The 19,416-nt window shown below is 40.9% G+C and overlaps 1 protein-coding gene across 1 annotated transcript in view; it reads right to left on the bottom strand.

The window, feature by feature from the left end:
• Positions 1 to 1,496: 1,496 nt before the first annotated feature.
• The window catches only part of dlc (deltaC), a 96,547-nt gene continuing 78,627 nt past the window's right edge, over positions 1,497 to 19,416 (bottom strand). The window contains exon 10 of the mRNA XM_047392668.1: positions 1,497 to 2,798. Coding sequence (XP_047248624.1) covers positions 2,793 to 2,798 — 6 coding nt within the window. The 3' untranslated portion in view covers positions 1,497 to 2,792. The remainder of the gene's footprint in view (positions 2,799 to 19,416) is intronic.

The following is a 19,416-nucleotide window of genomic DNA, read 5'->3' as shown; positions in this document are numbered from 1 at the left end:
GGGCTGGTAGAACAGTCTACATTTTGTGGTCAAAAACTCCATGTCTGTGGAGCAATGGCTTCTGACCTCTGTGGCGTCCTTACACCAGTTGCTGTTAATGCAAACACACACACACACACACACACACACACACACACACACACACACACACACACACCCCACCCCAACAGAATTTAGCCACATTGAAGTGAAGCAACATCTCAAGATCTTAGCCAGGAAGATAAAGTTTGGACACAAATAGCTCTTCCAGATGGACAATGTCCGTCAGCATGTCACCAGATTAGTTACAGTGGTCCAAGAACAACAAAGTCTGTGTTTTAGAGCAGCCATCAGAGAGTCCTGATTTCAGTCCCAGAGAAACACAGAGCTGAAGAGCTGTGTGTGCAAGGTGGCCTACAATCTTGACCCAGTTACACCGGTTCTGTCATGAGGAATGGGCCAAGATCCAAGCAAACTGTTGCAAGAGCTTTGAGAAATGAAACCCAAAACATTTGACTGTAGTCAAACTATTTAAAGGAAATTCTATGAAATGCTGAAGAAATAGATAGAAACATTTTAAAAAGTAAAGACAAAATCTCTAAAATCTCCCCATTGTTCTGTAATTTAGCAAATAGAAATAATTTTGTTAATCCCAACTGACCTAAAACAGGAAATGTATTGTGTGGTTTAATGTCAGGGAGGAAAAAGGCTATGTGTTGTTTTTTAGTGTATGTAAAACATCTGGTTTAAACTTTAGATCTACAGGTTTATTTGGAAGCAACTCAGAGGTTTCATTCACTGTTTGTGTATTTAACATCCATCCATCCATCCGATTGTTGCTAAAAAGCTCAAGCTGAGTCTCAGCTGACTAAAGACAGAAAAGGCTTTTTGACAGTTATGAAAATAGAAGCTAAAGGTTGAGGCTTGATGACCACAAGATGCCGCTCCTTGTTGCAGTTCTCCAACATTGAGATTTAGAGATGTTTCCACCTTCCTCACCATCCTCCTCACTGTGTGTGGTCCTGGTCCTGGTATGAGCTGCTCCTGTGCAGGAGGAAGGAGTTTCGTTTATGTTCTCTGAAACATGGAGGATTGTTGCTGGAAACTGAGATCAGCCTAAAACTGTGGAAGAGGACACACTTCCTCATATGGAGGAGCTCTACTGCAAGCTGCTGAGGAGATATCTAGCTGACCATGAGAAAGAGCAAAGTAAGCAGCGTTGATGGAGATGGAAACAAGGTAAAAAAGCCGCTTGTAAACAGGTTTTCTCTAAATCAGCAGAATAACATCTGCTTTCTCCTTACAAGCTCATTCCTCTAAAAAGAAGCATTATTTAAGGCTGCAGAGACGTTCCCATTAGCGTACTACCATCCTTCTACGCAGCGGGTTAATCAATCAGCTACACAGCTTGTTCTAAAGTTCTAAAGAAGTGGAGAACCAATCCAGTTTTGTTGGTCTTTGGTTCCCTGAGAAGGAAACGCTGGAGTAAAAATTGGAAGCATAAACACAAAGAGAAATATTTTCTGATTCATTTATGAAAAAAATATATATTTCTTGATTCTGACTGAAACATTAGAAATAACATATATACAATTCTCTTCCTTAAATACAAAATTATTTACAACAGACAAAATTAAATAGGAAAACTGTCATCTGGATGATATGTACACATTGCATTGTTTTCTGTTTAAATTACAGCATGACTGCACAGGAAATACAACTTTTTGGTTTCAAATGTAGTATTTAGAAAAAAACAAAAACCTCCCCTTGGAGATCTTGACTGGCACACCAAATATAAAAAACACCATAGCTATTTAAACTGAACATGTTTACTATCTAATAGGTCTTACTGTAGCAGGTAAAAATATAAAAGGCAGTAAAAAGGCAAGTTTTCCTCTTGATTCTATAAACAGCCCTGTGCAGGTGTGGGAAAAGACCTGGGATGATCACTGGAAGAAAAAAGGAGCAAAGAAATTGGATCCCTGCAGAGCTTTCTATCACATCTTAATATTGTCAACACGTCTTTGATTATCTGTTCATGAGTTCATAGATTGTACTATCTGGGAGAGTTAGAATAAACTCTCGGATAGGAGATCTGGAGAAGTTCAGGATAGTTCCGAACTTGAAGAAGGATTTAAAGCAGAGGGATTTCTCAGGTCTGGTGGATGTTTGGTTACCAGACGAGAAAACAAAAACTGAACACCTGTTGCAGTTAAAAACAAATCCAGTTTATACTAAACTCTGCAATTCTGCTGTTTTACGTCCTTTAGCTGCTTTTTTATAAGACACTTGCAGGTTTTCCGGTTTGTACAGTGATTGTGAGGTCAGTGTTGGTGTTTTTCCAACAGGCCACATGGGATAACTGATTCCAGAAGAAAGCAATCAGAAAACATTCAGAGTCACTTAAAACGACTCGTTATAAAGTCCAGATTGTTCAAACACAGTTTCAACTCCTGTAACATCAGACAGGTGATGTGATTATTTGATTGTTCTTGTCAAAAAGGATTTTCTGATTGAAGGACAATTTCTACTTTTGTTCATGTTCAAAGAAAGCAAAGAAGTTAAATTTAGATTTTAAAGTATAAAAAAGATAAATAGTGCAAATGACGCGGGACATTCAGGTTTTCTTCTTCTCTCATTGTCATCCGAACATTGTCACTATCGAAGCAGAATAACAGTCTTTGTGGTGTTTGTTTGTTTCCATTGAGCAGCAGTAATAAATATTAAATATAAACGTGTGTGTAGATTAGATCCTGTTGTTGTTTTGCCCTCCAGCATGAAAGCTCCTCCGCTGGTGGTCTGAAAACTCAAGGTTATACCTGAGAACAAGACACAGAAACAGCAGTTAGTCATCAGCGTATAGCTTTACTTCTTCATGCTCAAATCTAAAAAACATACAAAAAACTTGGTTGTATGTATGTTTAAATGGGTAGATTAGAATAATACACATTTAAAGAACTTAAAAACTTAGAATGGCTTGAAAAAGTGAAGAAAAAGACAATGTTTTGAATTGCTTTTGGAGCTAAGTTCTTTCAGTAATCTGCAGGACTTTAGGTTTCTGCTTGGGAAAGGTTTTTGTTTTTTCAGCTAAAACCAGGAGCAAAAACCTACGGGATCTGACACTAACTGAAGAAAGATGTTATTTTTACAAACCTACCTAAAACTGAACACAGGGTTTACCCCTGGATGGCTGGGAGTTGTTTCTGTAATTCTGCCATTTGGCCACACATTTGGAAACTGTGTACACATGTTCATAAATCGTCCGTTTTTAAGCCGAATAAACTCCTCTAAAACCTGAACCCAGGAAGAAATATAGAACCAGATTTGATTTAATACTTCAGGAAACTGTTTTTCTGAGGCTAATTGTTTGCTCCCGTCATCACAAAAGCAAACAACCACAACACACTATGACAGATTGGCAGATTTTTTAATTTGAAAAAAACTGAGGCATATTGCTGCTTTCTGCTCTTATAAGCCTAGAAGTTGGGCTCCTGTCAAGGAAGAGTTATTTATTAAAAATCTGTTAATGTGACACATTTCCTTTGGGTTTGGACTGATGTTTTAAACAACTATCTGCTCCAACTGGACCATATTTAAACAACCATGGCTGCCATAAATTGAATCAAAAATTATAATCTTTACGGCAGATATTTAGGAATACATTTAGGCTTTCTTACTTTCTTTTCTAATAACGTGACGCTTGTTGCCAGCACAAACGCTGGCTTTTAAATAATTAGATTTTGCTTTCTTTGGTTGGTTTTATTATTGGCTTATTTTAGGGCATTTTGTATTATTAATCTGAGGACAGCAGGGGTCTGATAGAGAGGATCCAAATGCCACTGCTTACCCTTCTATGCTTTAGAAGGTAACCGCTGAGAAAAAATTGGAGTTTGATGTCGCTGTAAAATAATGTTTTCACATAGTTACACGTTTCCAGAAAGTTTAAACTGATTTTACTTTTTTTTAAATTTAACCACTATCTGATTTCCCTGTTTTTGCTGGCAGCCTGCAGTAACCACAGTTTACTGAAGTTTGATGCACAACTGAAAATCGCAGCAAATGTTGCAGTAAAAAGAAAGAAAGAGTAACACAGAAATGACCAAAGTAGATATCTGCATGCAGGGTTTGAGTTTTGATCATCAGACTAATGGTTGCAAAGCCCACCTACAGGGGTTGGACAATGAAACTGAAACACCTGGTTTTAGACCACAATAATTTATTAGTATGGTGTAGGGCCTCTTTTTGCGGCCAATACAGCGTCAATTCGTCTTGGGAATTACATATACAAGTCCTGCACAGTGGTCAGAGGGATTTTAAGCCATTCTTCTTGCAGGATAGTGACCAGGTCACTACGTGATTCTGGTGGAGGAAAACGTTTCCTGACTCGCTCCTCCAAAACACCCCAAAGTGGCTCAATAATATTTAGATCTGGTGACTGTGCAGGCCATGGAAGATGTTCAACTTCACTTTAATGTTCATCAAACCAATCTTTCACCAGTCTTGCTGTGTGTATTGGTGCATTGTCATCCTGATACACGGCACCGCCTTCAGGATACAATGTTTGAACCATTGGATGCACATGGTCCTCAAGAATGGTTCGGTCGTCCTTGGCAGTGATGCGCCCATTTAGCACAAGTATTGGGCCAAGGGAATGCCATGATATGGCAGCCCAAACCATCACTGATCCACCCCTGTGCTTCACTCTGGGCATGCAACAGTCTGGATGGTACGCTTCTTTGGGGCTTCTCCACACCATAAGTCTCCCGGATGTGGGGAAAACAGTAAACTCATCAGAGAACAATACATGTTTCACATTGTCCACAGCCCAAGATTTGCGCTCCTTGCACCATTGAAACTGACGTTTGGTATTGGCATGAGTGACCAAAGGTTTGGCTATAGCAGCCCGGCCGTGTATATTGACCCTGCGGAGCTCCCGACGGACAGTTCTGGTGGAAACAGGAGAGTTGAGGTGCACATTTAATTCTGCCGTGATTTGGGCAGCCGTGGTTTTATGTTTTTTGGATACAATCCGGGTTAGCACCAGAACATCCCTTTCAGACAGCTTCCTCTTGCGTCCACAGTTAATCCTGTTGGATGTGGTTCGTCCTTCTTGGTGGTATGCTGACATTACCCTGGATACCGTGGCTCTTGATACATCACAAAGACTTGCTGTCTTGGTCACAGATGCGCCAGCAAGACGTGCACCAACAATTTGTCCTCTTTTGAACTCTGGTATGTCACCCATAATGTTGTGTGCATTTCAATACTTTGAGCAAAACTGTGCTCTTACCCTGCTAATTGAACCTTCACACTCTGCTCTTACTGGTGCAATGTGCAATCAATGAAGACTGGCTACCAGGCTGGTCCAATTTAGCCATGAAACCTCCCACACTAAAATGACAGGTGTTTCAGTTTCATTGTCCAACCCCTGTAGCTGCTAAATATGAAAAATGTCCCACTAGTTTAATATCCTGCAGAAAGATGTTTTGAAAAAATAGGAAAAGAAACTTCTTCATTTAACAGCTAACATGTGTAGCCTGCGTTGAAGCTTAAATAGGGAAACAATGAGACAACACACAACAGCAGGGATTATTGAAATCAGGAACTGGGTTCACAAGCTTAAATATACTGTTTTTACCTAACAACAAAGTGGGTAGAGTCTGAAAAACAGAGGGCTATCTCCAAAGTCTTGACATCAAATCAACAGCTATATGGTTGAAAAGTGGACACAGTTGGCTGTGATCCCAAACAATCATCGCAGCTGGTCTAGGAATGGATGACAACGGGTAAAATCTGGCCTGTGGCAGGAAACCAACAAGTTTAAATAAACTACCAATTCTGCCAAGAACTTGGTCAAATATGAGCCAGTAAAAAGACAGAATCTGGTTGATGGCTGGGATCTGCAAAGGGACATTTAACATTTGTGGGGGTGTCTGTGGACATTTGACTCTGTACAGGTCCTTCTCAAAATATTAGCATATTGTGATAAAGTTCATTATTTTCCATAATGTCATGATGAAAATTTAACATTCATATATTTTGGATTCATTGCACACTAACTGAAATATTTCAGGTCTTTTATTGTCTTAATACGGATGATTGTGGCATACAGCTCATGAAAACCCAAAATTCCTATCTCACAAAATTAGCATATCATTAAAAGGGTCTCTAAACGAGCTATGAACCTCATCAACTGAATCAACGAGTTAACTCTAAACACCTGCAAAAGATTCCTGAGGCCTTTAAAACTCCCAGCCTGGTTCATCACTCAAAACCCCAACCATGGGTAAGACTGCCGACCTGACTGCTGTCCAGAAGGCCACTATTGACACCCTCAAGCAAGAGGGTAAGACACAGAAAGACATTTCTGAACGAATAGGCTGTTCCCAGAGTGCTGTATCAAGGCACCTCAGTGGGAAGTCTGTGGGAAGGAAAACGTGGGGCAGAAAACGCTGCACAACGAGAAGAGGTGACCGGACCCTGAGGAAGATTGTGGAGAAGGGCCGATTCCAGACCTTGGGGGACCTGCGGAAGCAGTGGACTGAGTCTGGAGTAGAAACATCCAGAGCCACCGTGCACAGGCGTGTGCAGGAAATGGGCTACAGGTGCCGCATTCCCCAGGTCAAGCCACTTTTGAACCACAAACAGCGGCAGAAGCGCCTGACCTGGGCTACATAGAAGCAGCACTGGACTGTTGCTCAGTGGTCCAAAGTACTTTTTTGGGATGAAAGCAAATTCTGCATGTCATTCGGAAATCAAGGTGCCAGAGTCTGGAGGAAGACTGGGGAGAAGGAAATACCAAAATGCCAGAAGTCCAGTGTCAAGTACCCACAGTCAGTGATGGTCTGGGGTGCCGTGTCAGCTGCTGGTGTTGGTCCACTGTGTTTTATCAAGGGCAGGGTCAATGCAGCTAGCTGTCAGGAGATTTTGGAGCACTTCATGCTTCCATCTGGTGAAAAGCTTTATGGAGATGAAGATTTCATTTTTCAGCACGACCTGGCACCTGCTCACAGTGCCAAAACCACTGGTAAATGGTTTACTGACCATGGTATCACTGTGCTCAATTGGCCTGCCAACTCTCCTGACCTGAACCACATAGAGAATCTGTGGGATATTGTGAAGAGAACGTTGAGAGACTCAAGACCCAACACTCTGGATGAGTTAAAGGCCGCTATTGAAGCATCCTGGGCCTCCATAAGACCTCAGCAGTGCCACAGGCTGATTGCCTCTATGCCACGCCGCATTGAAGCAGTCATTTCTGCAAAAGGATTCCCGACCAAGTATTGAGTGCATAACTGTACATGATTATTTGAAGGTTGACGTTTTTTGTATTAAAAACACTTTTCTTTTATTGGTCGGATGAAATATGCTAATTTTGTGAGATAGGAATTTTGGGTTTCCATGAGCTGTATGCCAAAATCATCCGTATTAAGACAATAAAAGACCTGAAATATTTCAGTTAGTGTGCAATGAATCCAAAATATATGAATGTTAAATTTTTATCATTACATTATGGAAAATAATGAACTTTATCACAATATGCTAATATTTTGAGAAGAACCTGTATGTATAATTCTGAGCCGGCGCTGATCAGGGAAAATACGGCTGAATAATATCAGGAAAAAATGTAATTGTAATTTTGCTTCTTGACGACCCAACCCTGTCTCACCACTTTCTCAGCCTTATAATATTTCAGCTGCAGAAGATAAAGACTGAATGCAGTTAGAGGAAAAATGTCCCATCAAATATGTCGAACCAGTCCTTTGGGACTGCGATATTGTACAGAATGATGTTGTGAAAACAATGATGATTTAATATATATTGCAACAAGGATAAACTAGAAAATAACCAAAGAGGTTCTGCACATTTCATGAAATCTACCGTTGGGAAGAGATAATAGCGCTATGGAAGGGTAGGTGTCTGGTGGTGACTCTGATCCAACCAGTAACAAGATGCTCTATGCCTAAACAGAACTTTGCATAACCAAAGCAGATCTATTGTTATTGTGGTACCAATAACAATAGATCTGATAAAGGTTTGAGCAACCTTTGAGCATCAGGATTTCCCAGGTTCAGTTATTGGTTGATGGTAGATATAAAACATTAGGTTATACAGGTCCTTCTCAAAATATTAGCATATTGTGATAAAGTTCATTATTTTCCATAATGTCATGATGAAAATTTAACATTCATATATTTTAGATTCATTGCACACTAACTAAAATATTTCAGGTCTTTTATTGTCTTCATACGGATGATTTTGGCATACAGCTCATGAAAACCCAAAATTCCTATCTCACAAAATTAGCATATTTCATCCGACCAATAAAAGAAAAGTGTTTTTAATACAAAAAACGTCAACCTTCAAATAATCATGTACAGTTATGCACTCAATACTTGGTCAGGAATCCTTTGGCAGAAATGACTGCTTCAATGCGGCGTGGCATGGAGGCAATCAGTCTGTGGCACTGCTGAGGTCTTATGGAGGCCCAGGATGCTTCGATAGCGGCCTTTAACTCATCCAGAGTGTTGGGTCTTGAGTCTCTCAACGTTCTCTTCACAATATCCCACAGATTCTCTATGGGGTTCAGGTCAGGAGAGTTGGCAGGCCAATTGAGCACAGTGATACCATGGTCAGTAAACCATTTACCAGTGGTTTTGGCACTGTGAGCAGGTGCCAGGTCGTGCTGAAAAATGAAATCTTCATCTCTATAAAGCTTTTCAGCAGATGGAAGCATGAAGTGCTCCAAAATCCCCTGATAGCTAGCTGCATTGACCCTGCCCTTGATAAAACACAGTGGACCAACACCAGCAGCTGACACGGCACCCCAGACCATCACTGACTGTGGGTACTTGACACTGGACTTCTGGCATTTTGGCATTTCCTTCTCCCCAGTCTTCCTCCAGACTCTGGCACCTTGATTTCCGAATGACATGCAGAATTTGCTTTCATCCGAAAAAAGTACTTTGGACCACTGAGCAACAGTCCAGTGCTGCTTCTCTGTAGCCCAGGTCAGGCGTTCTGCCGCTGTTTCTGGTTCAAAAGTGGCTTGACCTGGGGAATGCGGCACCTGTAGCCCATTTCCTGCACACGCCTGTACACGGTGGCTCTGGATGTTTCTACTCCAGACTCAGTCCACTGCTTCCGCAGGTCCCCCAAGGTCTGGAATCGGCCCTTCTCCACAATCTTCCTCAGGGTCCGGTCACCTCTTCTCGTTGTGCAGCGTTTTCTGCCACACTTTTTCCTTCCCACAGACTTCCCACTGAGGTGCCTTGATACAGCACTCTGGGAACAGCCTATTCGTTCAGAAATTTCTTTCTGTGTCTTACTCTCTTGCTTGAGGGTGTCAATAGTGGCCTTCTGGACAGCAGTCAGGTCGGCAGTCTTACCCATGATTGGGGTTTTGAGTGATGAACCAGGCTGGGAGTTTTAAAGGCCTCAGGAATCTTTTGCAGGTGTTTAGAGTTAACTCGTTGATTCAGATGATTAGGTTCATAGCTCGTTTAGAGACCCTTTTAATGATATGCTAATTTTGTGAGATAGGAATTTTGGGTTTTCATGAGCTGTATGCCAAAATCATCCGTATTAAGACAATAAAAGACCTGAACTATTTCAGTTAGTGTGCAATGAATCTAAAATATATGAATGTTAAATTTTCATCATGACATTATGAAAAATAATGAACTTTATCACAATATGCTAATATTTTGAGAAGGACCTGTATGCAGATGATGGGCTTATCTTCAACGTGCAGGGTCTAATGAGTGTGTTTCTACATTATGTTGATTTTCAGATCACTCATTATGATTGGTAATCGGTTCCACACCAAACTCTTTATCCAACAGGTTGTTGGGTAGAATCGGGTTTTCCAGTTTCTGTTATAAAAACATTCACAGATTTAGGCGGAGCCGCATTTAACGGGCGAATCATCATAGTCAACCGTTTACTGTGTGTAAGAACACAGAAAGGAACAAAGAAGCATGGTGGGAATGTTGAAGACCTACCTTGTCTCACTCAGTTTCTCTGTGGAAAATGTTTTACCATCATCACTAATGACCTCAGATTAAAGGTAATTTACATTTGAGGCTTAAAGCCTAAAAATCCTGAAGGTATGATGCATAAATAAATAATATTCCACTTTTGAATTGTAAGTACAAAGTAATTTTTGAAGAACTTCTTTACAACAAAAAAGCCTCTCTTAAAAACAGGAAATGAGAACCATATATGGATGATGACGTGTAAACTGAATCAGCAGTGGTTGGACTCTTGTACACCAGACACAAACTGACGACTAAACTAACTTTAAAGGGGAACATGTTGAATGGATGTGTGTTCGCTTACTGTCGACACAGAAATGGACTCAGTGAAGTTTTCATACATGCATGAAAACTTCACTGAGAAGTAGATGGATGACCCACCTAAAACAGTTTCTCTGTCCCAGGATATTAAAACAAAACTCAGGATTCCACCTGGGTTCAGGAGAAGCTAAGAACTAAAGCACACTCCCCGCAATGGTTTACTAAAGGCAGGCTGGGCTCACCACAGAAAGCTTTTAAATCCATCCATGAGCTGCCTGTTTGTTAGCTCTCCAAGCTGCTACATTCAGACAACTCAGAGTTTAAGCACCTTCAAAGATTTCACTTTAAGGCATCAAATCTTAATATGTTCGGGACAATGAGATTTCATTCCTGCTTCCTTTCTGCCCTGTAGAGGATAGTGAGGGGAGCTGAGAAGGTTATTGGAGCCTCCCTATCTTCTGTCCAGGATCCCTGCAGGAACAAAGACTCTGAACATTGTGAAAGATCCTCATACCCTCTGCATGAACTAAATGTAGGATTATGCTGTTCTTTATTATTGTGCCTATGTTATGTTTTATCTGTTTCTCTTCAATAATTTCTTGGACTAATCTGCTGAAAAAATGTCGCCTCATTTCGTTTGATGCTATTAGAAAATAAAATGATACTAAATTGATTTATTTGAAGAAGACCTGCTGCAATAAGGAGCTACATAAATTAAATAAAAAACAGAGGACGTCTACTCATAATCAAAGACTAAACCGACAAAATAAAGTAATCTAGATGTTTCTTCTTCTTCTGCTCTAAATAAGATCAACCTAATTTCACCGTGATGCAGGTGATGGACACAAAACAATGGACTCTTCAAATTACCTGCCACTAATGATCAAACATTTGAAATCTGTAGGGCTGTTCTTGTGAAGGCAGGTCTGTTCTTGTTTGTCTTCCTGTAGATTAACACAACTGGCAGCCATTTTGGTATCTACAGTTATGTTCAAAGTAACAGCTGTCCAACTAGAACAACCAGATCAGTCTCTGTTCTTGGTAGAAATCATATCACTACAAGTCAAATAATTCACTAGTAGGTATAGTTGAGTCATAGAAACCCAACAGAACCAACATTCATTCTCTGCATGCTCCTGAGTCTGAGTAAATGAATAATTGATTGAAAGAGGCATGTTTGAAGTAACAACAATGTGGAGTTCAGTAACAGAGGTCCCATTCTGTGGAGAACCAGGAGTCAATCAGGTGCTCCTTATTTAAGGATGATGCCAGCACAGGTTGAACATACATTCTCTCTGAAAACCTGACAAAAACTGGTAATTCCAGACATTGTTCAGAAGAACTTTGATGAGGATGTTGATTGGAGAGGGGAAAACATATAAAAAAGTGCAGAGAATGATAGGCTGCTTGGCTAAAATGATCTCCAAGGATTTAAAATGGAAGCAAAACCAGAGAGATGTGGAAGAAAACCAAAGACTATCATTGGAATGGATGGAACAGCCAGAATGACAGAGACTCAGCCAATGATCAACTCCAGGGTGACCAGAGAAGGTCTGAAGGTAACGGTGAGACCTGGGATAATTAGAAGACGTCTGTATGAAGCTAATCCATTGGCAAGAAGCCTCCGCAAACTCCCACTGTTAAAGGAAAGACGTGCTGAGGAGGAAACAATGTGCCATCTGTCTGAGGAGACAAGGAGAAACATTTTGTAAATGGGTGAAGGTCAGATTGTTCTCCTAGTCCAAGAACAGAAGACAGTTCATTGGACAACCCCATTCATGAATTAAGCCTCCATTCACTGAACTGAAGCCACATTCCACTCTGAAGACAATGAAGCACGGTGGTTAAAGCATCATGATGTGGGGGTGTTTTTCTTACTGTGGAGTCAGGTTGGTTCATCGCATACAAAGAATCATGGATCAGGCTATATCAACATACTTCAAGAGGCCACGTTGCCTGATGCCGAAGAGGAAATGAATGTTTCAACAAGACAACAACCCAAACACACCAGTAAGCCAGCAGCATCCTGGTTCAAGACCAACAAAAGTCAGGTCAAGTTTATTTATTTAGCGCTTTTCAGCAACAAGGCATCAAGGCGCTGTACATGAGGAAAAATATTACAATAATACAGAAAATCAAACAACAGAGGTAATTTAAAAAATAAAATAAAATAAAGAGAATAGAATGATGGATAAGAAAGTGAAAGGAAAATTGGACTGAAAACGTAACTAATAATGTTTAGATGGCCCAGTCAAAGGCCACTCTAAACAAATAAGTTTTTAATCTTGATTTAAAGCAACTTAGGGTTTCGGCACTTTTCCAGTTTTCTGGGAGTTTATTCCAGATTAGTGGAGCATAAGAACTAAATCTGCTTCTCCATGTTTGGTTCTGGTTCTGGTTCTGCAGAGTAGATTTGAGCCAGAAGACCTGAGAGGTCTGGGTGGTTGATACACTGACAACAAGTCTGTAATGTATTTTGGTGCTAAGCCATTCAGTGATTTCTAGACTAACAGAAGTATTTTAAAGTCTATTCTCTGAGCTACAGGGAGCCAGTGTAGGGACTTTAGAACTAATGTGCTCCACTTTCTTAGTTCTAGTGAGGACGCGGGCAGCAGCGTTCTGGATCAACTGCAGCTGTCTGATCAACTTTTTAGGCAGACCTGTGAAAACACCGTTGCAGTAATCAATTCTACTAAAGATGAACGCATGAATTAGTTTTTCAAGGTCCTTTAATCCCGGAGATGTTCTTTAGGTGATAGAAGGCCGACCTTGTTACTGTCTTTATGTGCCTCTGAAGGTTCAGGTCTGAGTCCATCAACACACCCAGGTTTCAAGCCTGACTGGTGGTTTCCAGCTGTATTAACTGAAGCTGTGTGCTAACTTTTAAACGCTTTACCTTTGGTCCAAAGATTATTACTTCAGCTGAAGAAAATTTTGGCCCATCCATGCATTGATTTCTTCTAAGCATTTACCCAGTGCCTGAATGGGTTAATGGTCACCTGGTGACATCATAACGTATAGCTGTGTGTCGTCTGCATAGTTATGATAACTTACGTTGTTGTTTATTAAAATCTGAGTTAGGGGGAGCATGTACAGGTCCTTCTCAAAATATTAGCATATTGTAATAAAGTTAATTATTTTCCATAATGTAATGATGAAAATTTAACATTCATATATTTTAGATTCATTGCACACTAACTGAAATATTTCAGGTCTTTTACTGTCTTAATACGGATGATTTTGGCATACAGCTCATGAAAACCCAAAATTCCTATCTCACAAAATTAGCATATTTCATCCGACCAATAAAAGAAAAGTGTTTTTAATACAAAAAACGTCAACCTTCAAATAATCATGTACAGTTATGCACTCAATACTTGGTCGGGAATCCTTTTGCAGAAATGACTGCTTCAATGCGGCGTGGCATGGAGGCAATCAGCCTGTGGCACTGCTGAGGTCTTATGGAGGCCCAGGATGCTTCGAAAGCAGCCTTTAGCTCATCCAGAGTGTTGGGTCTTGAGTCTCTCAACGTTCTCTTCACAATATCCCACAGATTCTCTATGGGGTTCAGGTCAGGAGAGTTGGCAGGCCAATTGAGCACAGTGATACCATGGTCAGTAAACCATTTACCAGTGGTTTTGGCACCGTGAGCAGGTGCCAGGTCGTGCTGAAAAATGAAATCTTCATCTCCATAAAGCTTTTCAGCAGATGGAAGCATGAAGTGCTCCAAAATCTCCTGATAGCTAGCTGCATTGACCCTGCCCTTGATAAAACACAGTGGACCAACACCAGCAGCTGACACGGCACCCCAGACCATCACTAACTGTGGGTACTTGACACTGGACTTCTGGCATTTTGGCATTTCCTTCTCCCCAGTCTTCCTCCAGACTCTGGCACCTTGATTTCCGAATGACATGCAAAATTTGCTTTCATCCGAAAAAAGTACTTTGGACCACTGAGCAACAGTCCAGTGCTGCTTCTATGTAGCCCAGGTCAGGCGCTTCTGCCGCTGTTTCTGGTTCAAAAGTGGCTTGACCTGGGGAATGTGGCACCTGTAGCCCATTTCCTGCACACCCCTGTGCACGGTGGCTCTGGATGTTTCTACTCCAGACTCAGTCCACTGCTTCCGCAGGTCCCCCAAGGTCTGGAATCGGCCCTTCTCCACAATCTTCCTCAGGGTCCGGTCACCTCTTCTCGTTGTGCAGCGTTTTCTGCCACACTTTTTCCTTCCCACAGATTTCCCACTGAGGTGCCTTGATACAGCACTCTGGGAACAGCCTATTCGTTCAGAAATTTCTTTCTGTGTCTTACCCTCTCGCTTGAGGGTGTCAATAGTGGCCTTCTGGACAGCAGTCAGGTCGGCAGTCTTACCCATGATTGGGGTTTTGAGTGATGAACCAGGCCCGGAGTTTTAAAGGCCTCAGGAATCTTTTGCAGGTGTTTAGAGTTAACTCGTTGATTCAGATGATTAGGTTCATAGCTCGTTTAGAGACCCTTTTAATGATATGCTAATTTTGTGAGATAGGAATTTTGAGTTTTCTTGAGCTGTATGCCAAAATCATCCGTATTAAGACAATAAAAGACCTGAAATATTTCAGTTAGTGTGCAATGAATTTAAAATATATGAATGTTAAATTTTCATCATTACATTATGGAAAATAATGAACTTTATCACAATATGCTAATTTTTTGAGAAGGACCTGTAGATATTGAATAGGAGGGGCCCTAAGATGGACCCTTGGGGAACGCCACATGTGATTTTTGTGTCTCTGATGTAAAGTTACCTACTGACACAAAAAAGTCCCTGTCCTTCAAGTAGGATTTAAACCAGTTGAGTGCTGTACCAGAAAGGCCGACCCAGTTTTCCAGGCGCTCTAATAAAATGGAGTGATCAACAGTGTCGAATGCTGCACTAAGGTCCAATAATACCAGCACCGTGGTTCTTCCACAGTCTGCATTTATACAGATGTCATTGAACACCTTGACAAGAGCAGTCTCTGTACTGTGGTGAGCAGGAAGCCTGACTGGAAGACATCGAAGCGGTTGGTTGTTGTTAGGAAGTTGTTTAACTGTTGAAATACAGCTTTTTCAATAATCTTACTGATGAAGAGGAGGTTTGATATAGGCCTGTAGTTCTGTAGTAGCAGCTTGTCCAAGTTGTTCTTTTTCAATAAAGGTTTGATAATTGCTGTTTTCAGGGCCTGGAGGAAAACACCTGACAAAAGGGACGTGTTTATTATTTGTGTTAAATCAGATGTTATTACAGGCAAAGCTTTCTAAAGGAAAGCTGTGGGTAAAACATTGAGACAGCAGGAAGAAGAGCTTAGTTGCTGTACGATTTCTTCTAAGTTTTTGTAGTTTATTTGGTGAAATTGGGAAATTTTGTCAAAATCAGTTCTAGTTGGAGACAACATTGGTACTGGAGTTGATGTGGATGTTCTGACTGCCCCTCTGATCTTTTGGGTTTTTTCAGTAAAGAATTTAGCAAATTCATTGCAGGCCCTGGTAGAGTGGAGTTCAGATGCTACAGTTACAGGATGGTTTGTTAACCTGTCGACCGTGGCAAACAATGCACCAGCATTGTTAATGTTTTTACTGATGATCTCAGAAAAGAAAGATTCCCTTGCATTTTTCAGTTGTAGGTTATATCTGTATAGAATCTCTTTATAGATAATATAGTGAACCTGGAGTCCAGTCTTTCTCCACCTGCGTTCAGCTTTTCAACACTCCTTTTTTTCACTTCTGACTGGTGGAGCACTTCTCCAAGGAGACATTTTCTTCCCAGAAATGACTTTCACTTTAATTTGAGCAATTGAATCAATGATGTCCGAGATTTTAGAATGAAAGTTATCTACCAGCTCATCTACAGTGTTACAGGGCAAAGTGGAGGTAGAAGAGTAAATCTGGTTAAAGGTTTCAGCAGCACCGTCCTTAAAGATGCGTTTTCTTATCATGTCTCTTTGGCAAACTGAGTCATTAGAGATGATGGTTTCAAAAATAACAGAAAAGTGGTCAGATAGAAGAACATCAGTTACAGACACCTTGGAAATGTTTAGACCCTTAGTGATGATCAAGTCCAAAATATGTCCCTGTTTGTGCGTTTGCTGTTTAACATGTTGAGTCAAACCAACATTTCTAAGAGTGTCACATAGATCTATTGTACTTCTGTCTTCAGGATTGTCCATGTGAATGTTGAAGTCTCCCACAATAATTAAACAGTCATAATCAACACAAATCACAGATAAAAGCTCATGAAAATCAATGAAAAAGTTTGTTTTGGACTTAGGAGGCCTGTAAATATTCAAGAACATGGTTCGGACCGGGCTCTTTACCTGGAGAGCCAAACATTCAAAAGAGTCAAATTTGCCCAGAAATAAATTTTTACACTCTAATAAATCTTTAAACACAGTGGCCCCTCCACCTTTTCTTTGCTGTCTGCTCTCACAAAGAAAATTGTAGTTCGGAGGCGTCGCCTCTATCAGAATGGGAGCTTCATTTAATTCATGTAACCATAAATTTAAAGTTTTTTCAACCACTTATTAATCATCAGAAGTCTGGAAAAAATCTCATCTCCACAGAAAATTGGTGCAAAGGGTCCGCTGAGAAACACCTTGATATTGAGACCTCCAACAATAGTCAGAAGACGAGTGAAATCCTCCTTCAATCCTTCTGATTTTTTCTTAGCCACGTCATCCATGGCTCCACAGTGTATAAAAGGTTTTCTAGAGACGGGCGCTTTTCAGTGATTGCAAGAATATTCTCTGAGATATCAGAGACCACGTTACTGGTACCAATCAGAACTTCTGTGTTTTTCTTGTTGCAGAAGTTTTTAATCCCATCCACAGCTGTATTGCCCACTATTAGGGTTCTTGGTCCGGTGGGGCGCTTTTTCTCTGGCAGCTTAGGAGAAGACTGTTTAGAATGAAGGTTGTTATCAAATCTTTTATTGTTCTCAGAAGATGGATCATTTTCCTGGTTTTCATTCTGTAGTGGAGCAAATCTGTTTTGGAGGGAAATTCCTTTACAGGTCCTTCTCAAAATATTAGCATATTGTGATAAAGTTCATTATTTTCCATAATGTCATAATGAAAATTTAACATTCATATATTTTAGATTCATTGCACACTAACTGAAATATTTCAGGTCTTTTATTGTCTTAATACGGATGATTTTGGCATACAGCTCATGAAAACCCAAAATTCCTATCTCACAAAATTAGCATATTTCATCCGACCGATAAAAGAAAAGTGTTTTTAATACAAAAAACGTCAACCTTCAAATAATCATGTACAGTTATGCACTCAATACTTGGTCGGGAATCCTTTGGCAGAAATGACTGCTTCAGTGCGGCGTGGCGTGGAGGCAATCAGCCTGTGGCACTGCTGAGGTCTTATGGAGGCCCAGGATGCTTCGATAGCGGCCTTTAGCTCATCCAGAGTGTTTGGTCTTGAGTCTCTCAACGTTCTCTTCACAATATCCCACAGATTCTCTATGGGGTTCAGGTCAGGAGAGTTGGCAGGCCAATTGAGCACAGTGATACCATGGTCAGTAAACCATTTACCAGTGGTTTTGGCACTGTGAGCAGGTGCCAGGTCGTGCTGAAAAATGAAATCTTCATCTCCATAAAGCTTTTCAGCAGATGGAAGCATGAAGTGCTCCAAAATCTCCTGATAGCTAGCTGCATTGACCCTGCCCTTGATCAAACACAGTGGACCAACACCAGCGGCTGACACGGCACCCCAGACCATCACTGACTGTGGGTACTTGACACTGGACTTCTGGCATTTTGGCATTTCCTTCTCCCCAGTCTTCCTCCAGACTCTGGCACCTTGATTTCCGAATGACATGCAGAATTTGCTTTCATCCGAAAAAAGTACTTTGGACCACTGAGCAACAGTCCAGTGCTGCTTCTCTGTAGCCCAGGTCAGGCGCTTCTGCTGCTGTTTCTGGTTCAAAAGTGGCTTGATCTGGGGAATGCGGCACCTGTAGCCCATTTCCTGCACACGCCTGTGCACGGTGGCTCTGGATGTTTCTACTTCAGACTCAGTCCACTGCTTCCGCAGGTCCCCCAAGGTCTGGAATCGGCCCTTCTCTACAATCTTCCTCAGGGTCCGGTCACCTCTTCTCGTTGTGCAGCGTTTTCTGCCACACTTTTTCCTTCCCACAGACTTCCCACTGAGGTGCCTTGATACAGCACTCTGGGAACAGCCTATTCGTTCAGAAATTTCTTTCTGTGTCTTACCCTCTTGCTTGAGGGTGTCAATAGTGGCCTTCTGGACAGCAGTCAGGTCGGCAGTCTTACCCATGATTGGGGTTTTGAGTGATGAACCAGGCTGGGAGTTTTAAAGGCCTCAGGAATCTTTTGCAGGTGTTTAGAGTTAACTCGTTGATTCAGATGATTAGGTTCATAGCTCGTTTAGAGACCCTTTTAATGATATGCTAATTTTGTGAGATAGGAATTTTGAGTTTTCATGAGCTGTATGCCAAAATCATCCGTATTAAGACAATAAAAGACCTGAAATATTTCAGTTAGTGTGCAATGAATTTAAAATATATGAATGTTAAATTTTCATCATGACATTATGGAAAATAATGAACTTTATCACAATATGCAAATTTTTTGAGAAGGACCTGTAGATATTGAATAGGAGGGGCCCTAAGATGGACCCTTGGGGAACGCCACATGTGATTTTTGTGTCTCTGATGTAAAGTTACCTACTGACACAAAAAAGTCCCTGTCCTTCAAGTAGGATTTAAACCAGTTGAGTGCTGTACCAGAAAGGCCGACCCAGTTTTCCAGGCGCTCTAATAAAATGGAGTGATCAACAGTGTCGAATGCTGCACTAAGGTCCAATAATACCAGCACCGTGGTTCTTCCACAGTAGGAATTTTGAGTTTTCATGAGCTGTATTCCAAAATCATCCGTATTAAGACAATAAAAGACCTGAAATATTTCAGTTAGTGTGCAATGAATCTAAAATATATGAATGTTAAATTTTCATCATTACATTATAGAAAATAATGAACTTTATCACAATATGCTAATATTTTGAGAAGGACCTGTATTTCCAGCTGTCTCACTCCTATCAGTTGTTGTGACAGCAGCTTGCTGTCGAAGTCTCCTTTTCCCAGGGGAAAC

The sequence above is a fragment of the Girardinichthys multiradiatus genome, chromosome 18, assembly GCF_021462225.1.
Source record: "Girardinichthys multiradiatus isolate DD_20200921_A chromosome 18, DD_fGirMul_XY1, whole genome shotgun sequence".
In the NCBI taxonomy this organism is placed as follows: domain Eukaryota; kingdom Metazoa; phylum Chordata; class Actinopteri; order Cyprinodontiformes; family Goodeidae; genus Girardinichthys; species Girardinichthys multiradiatus.
The sequence above is the reverse complement of the archived record's forward strand: the minus strand, read 5'-3'. Positions and strand labels throughout refer to the sequence as shown.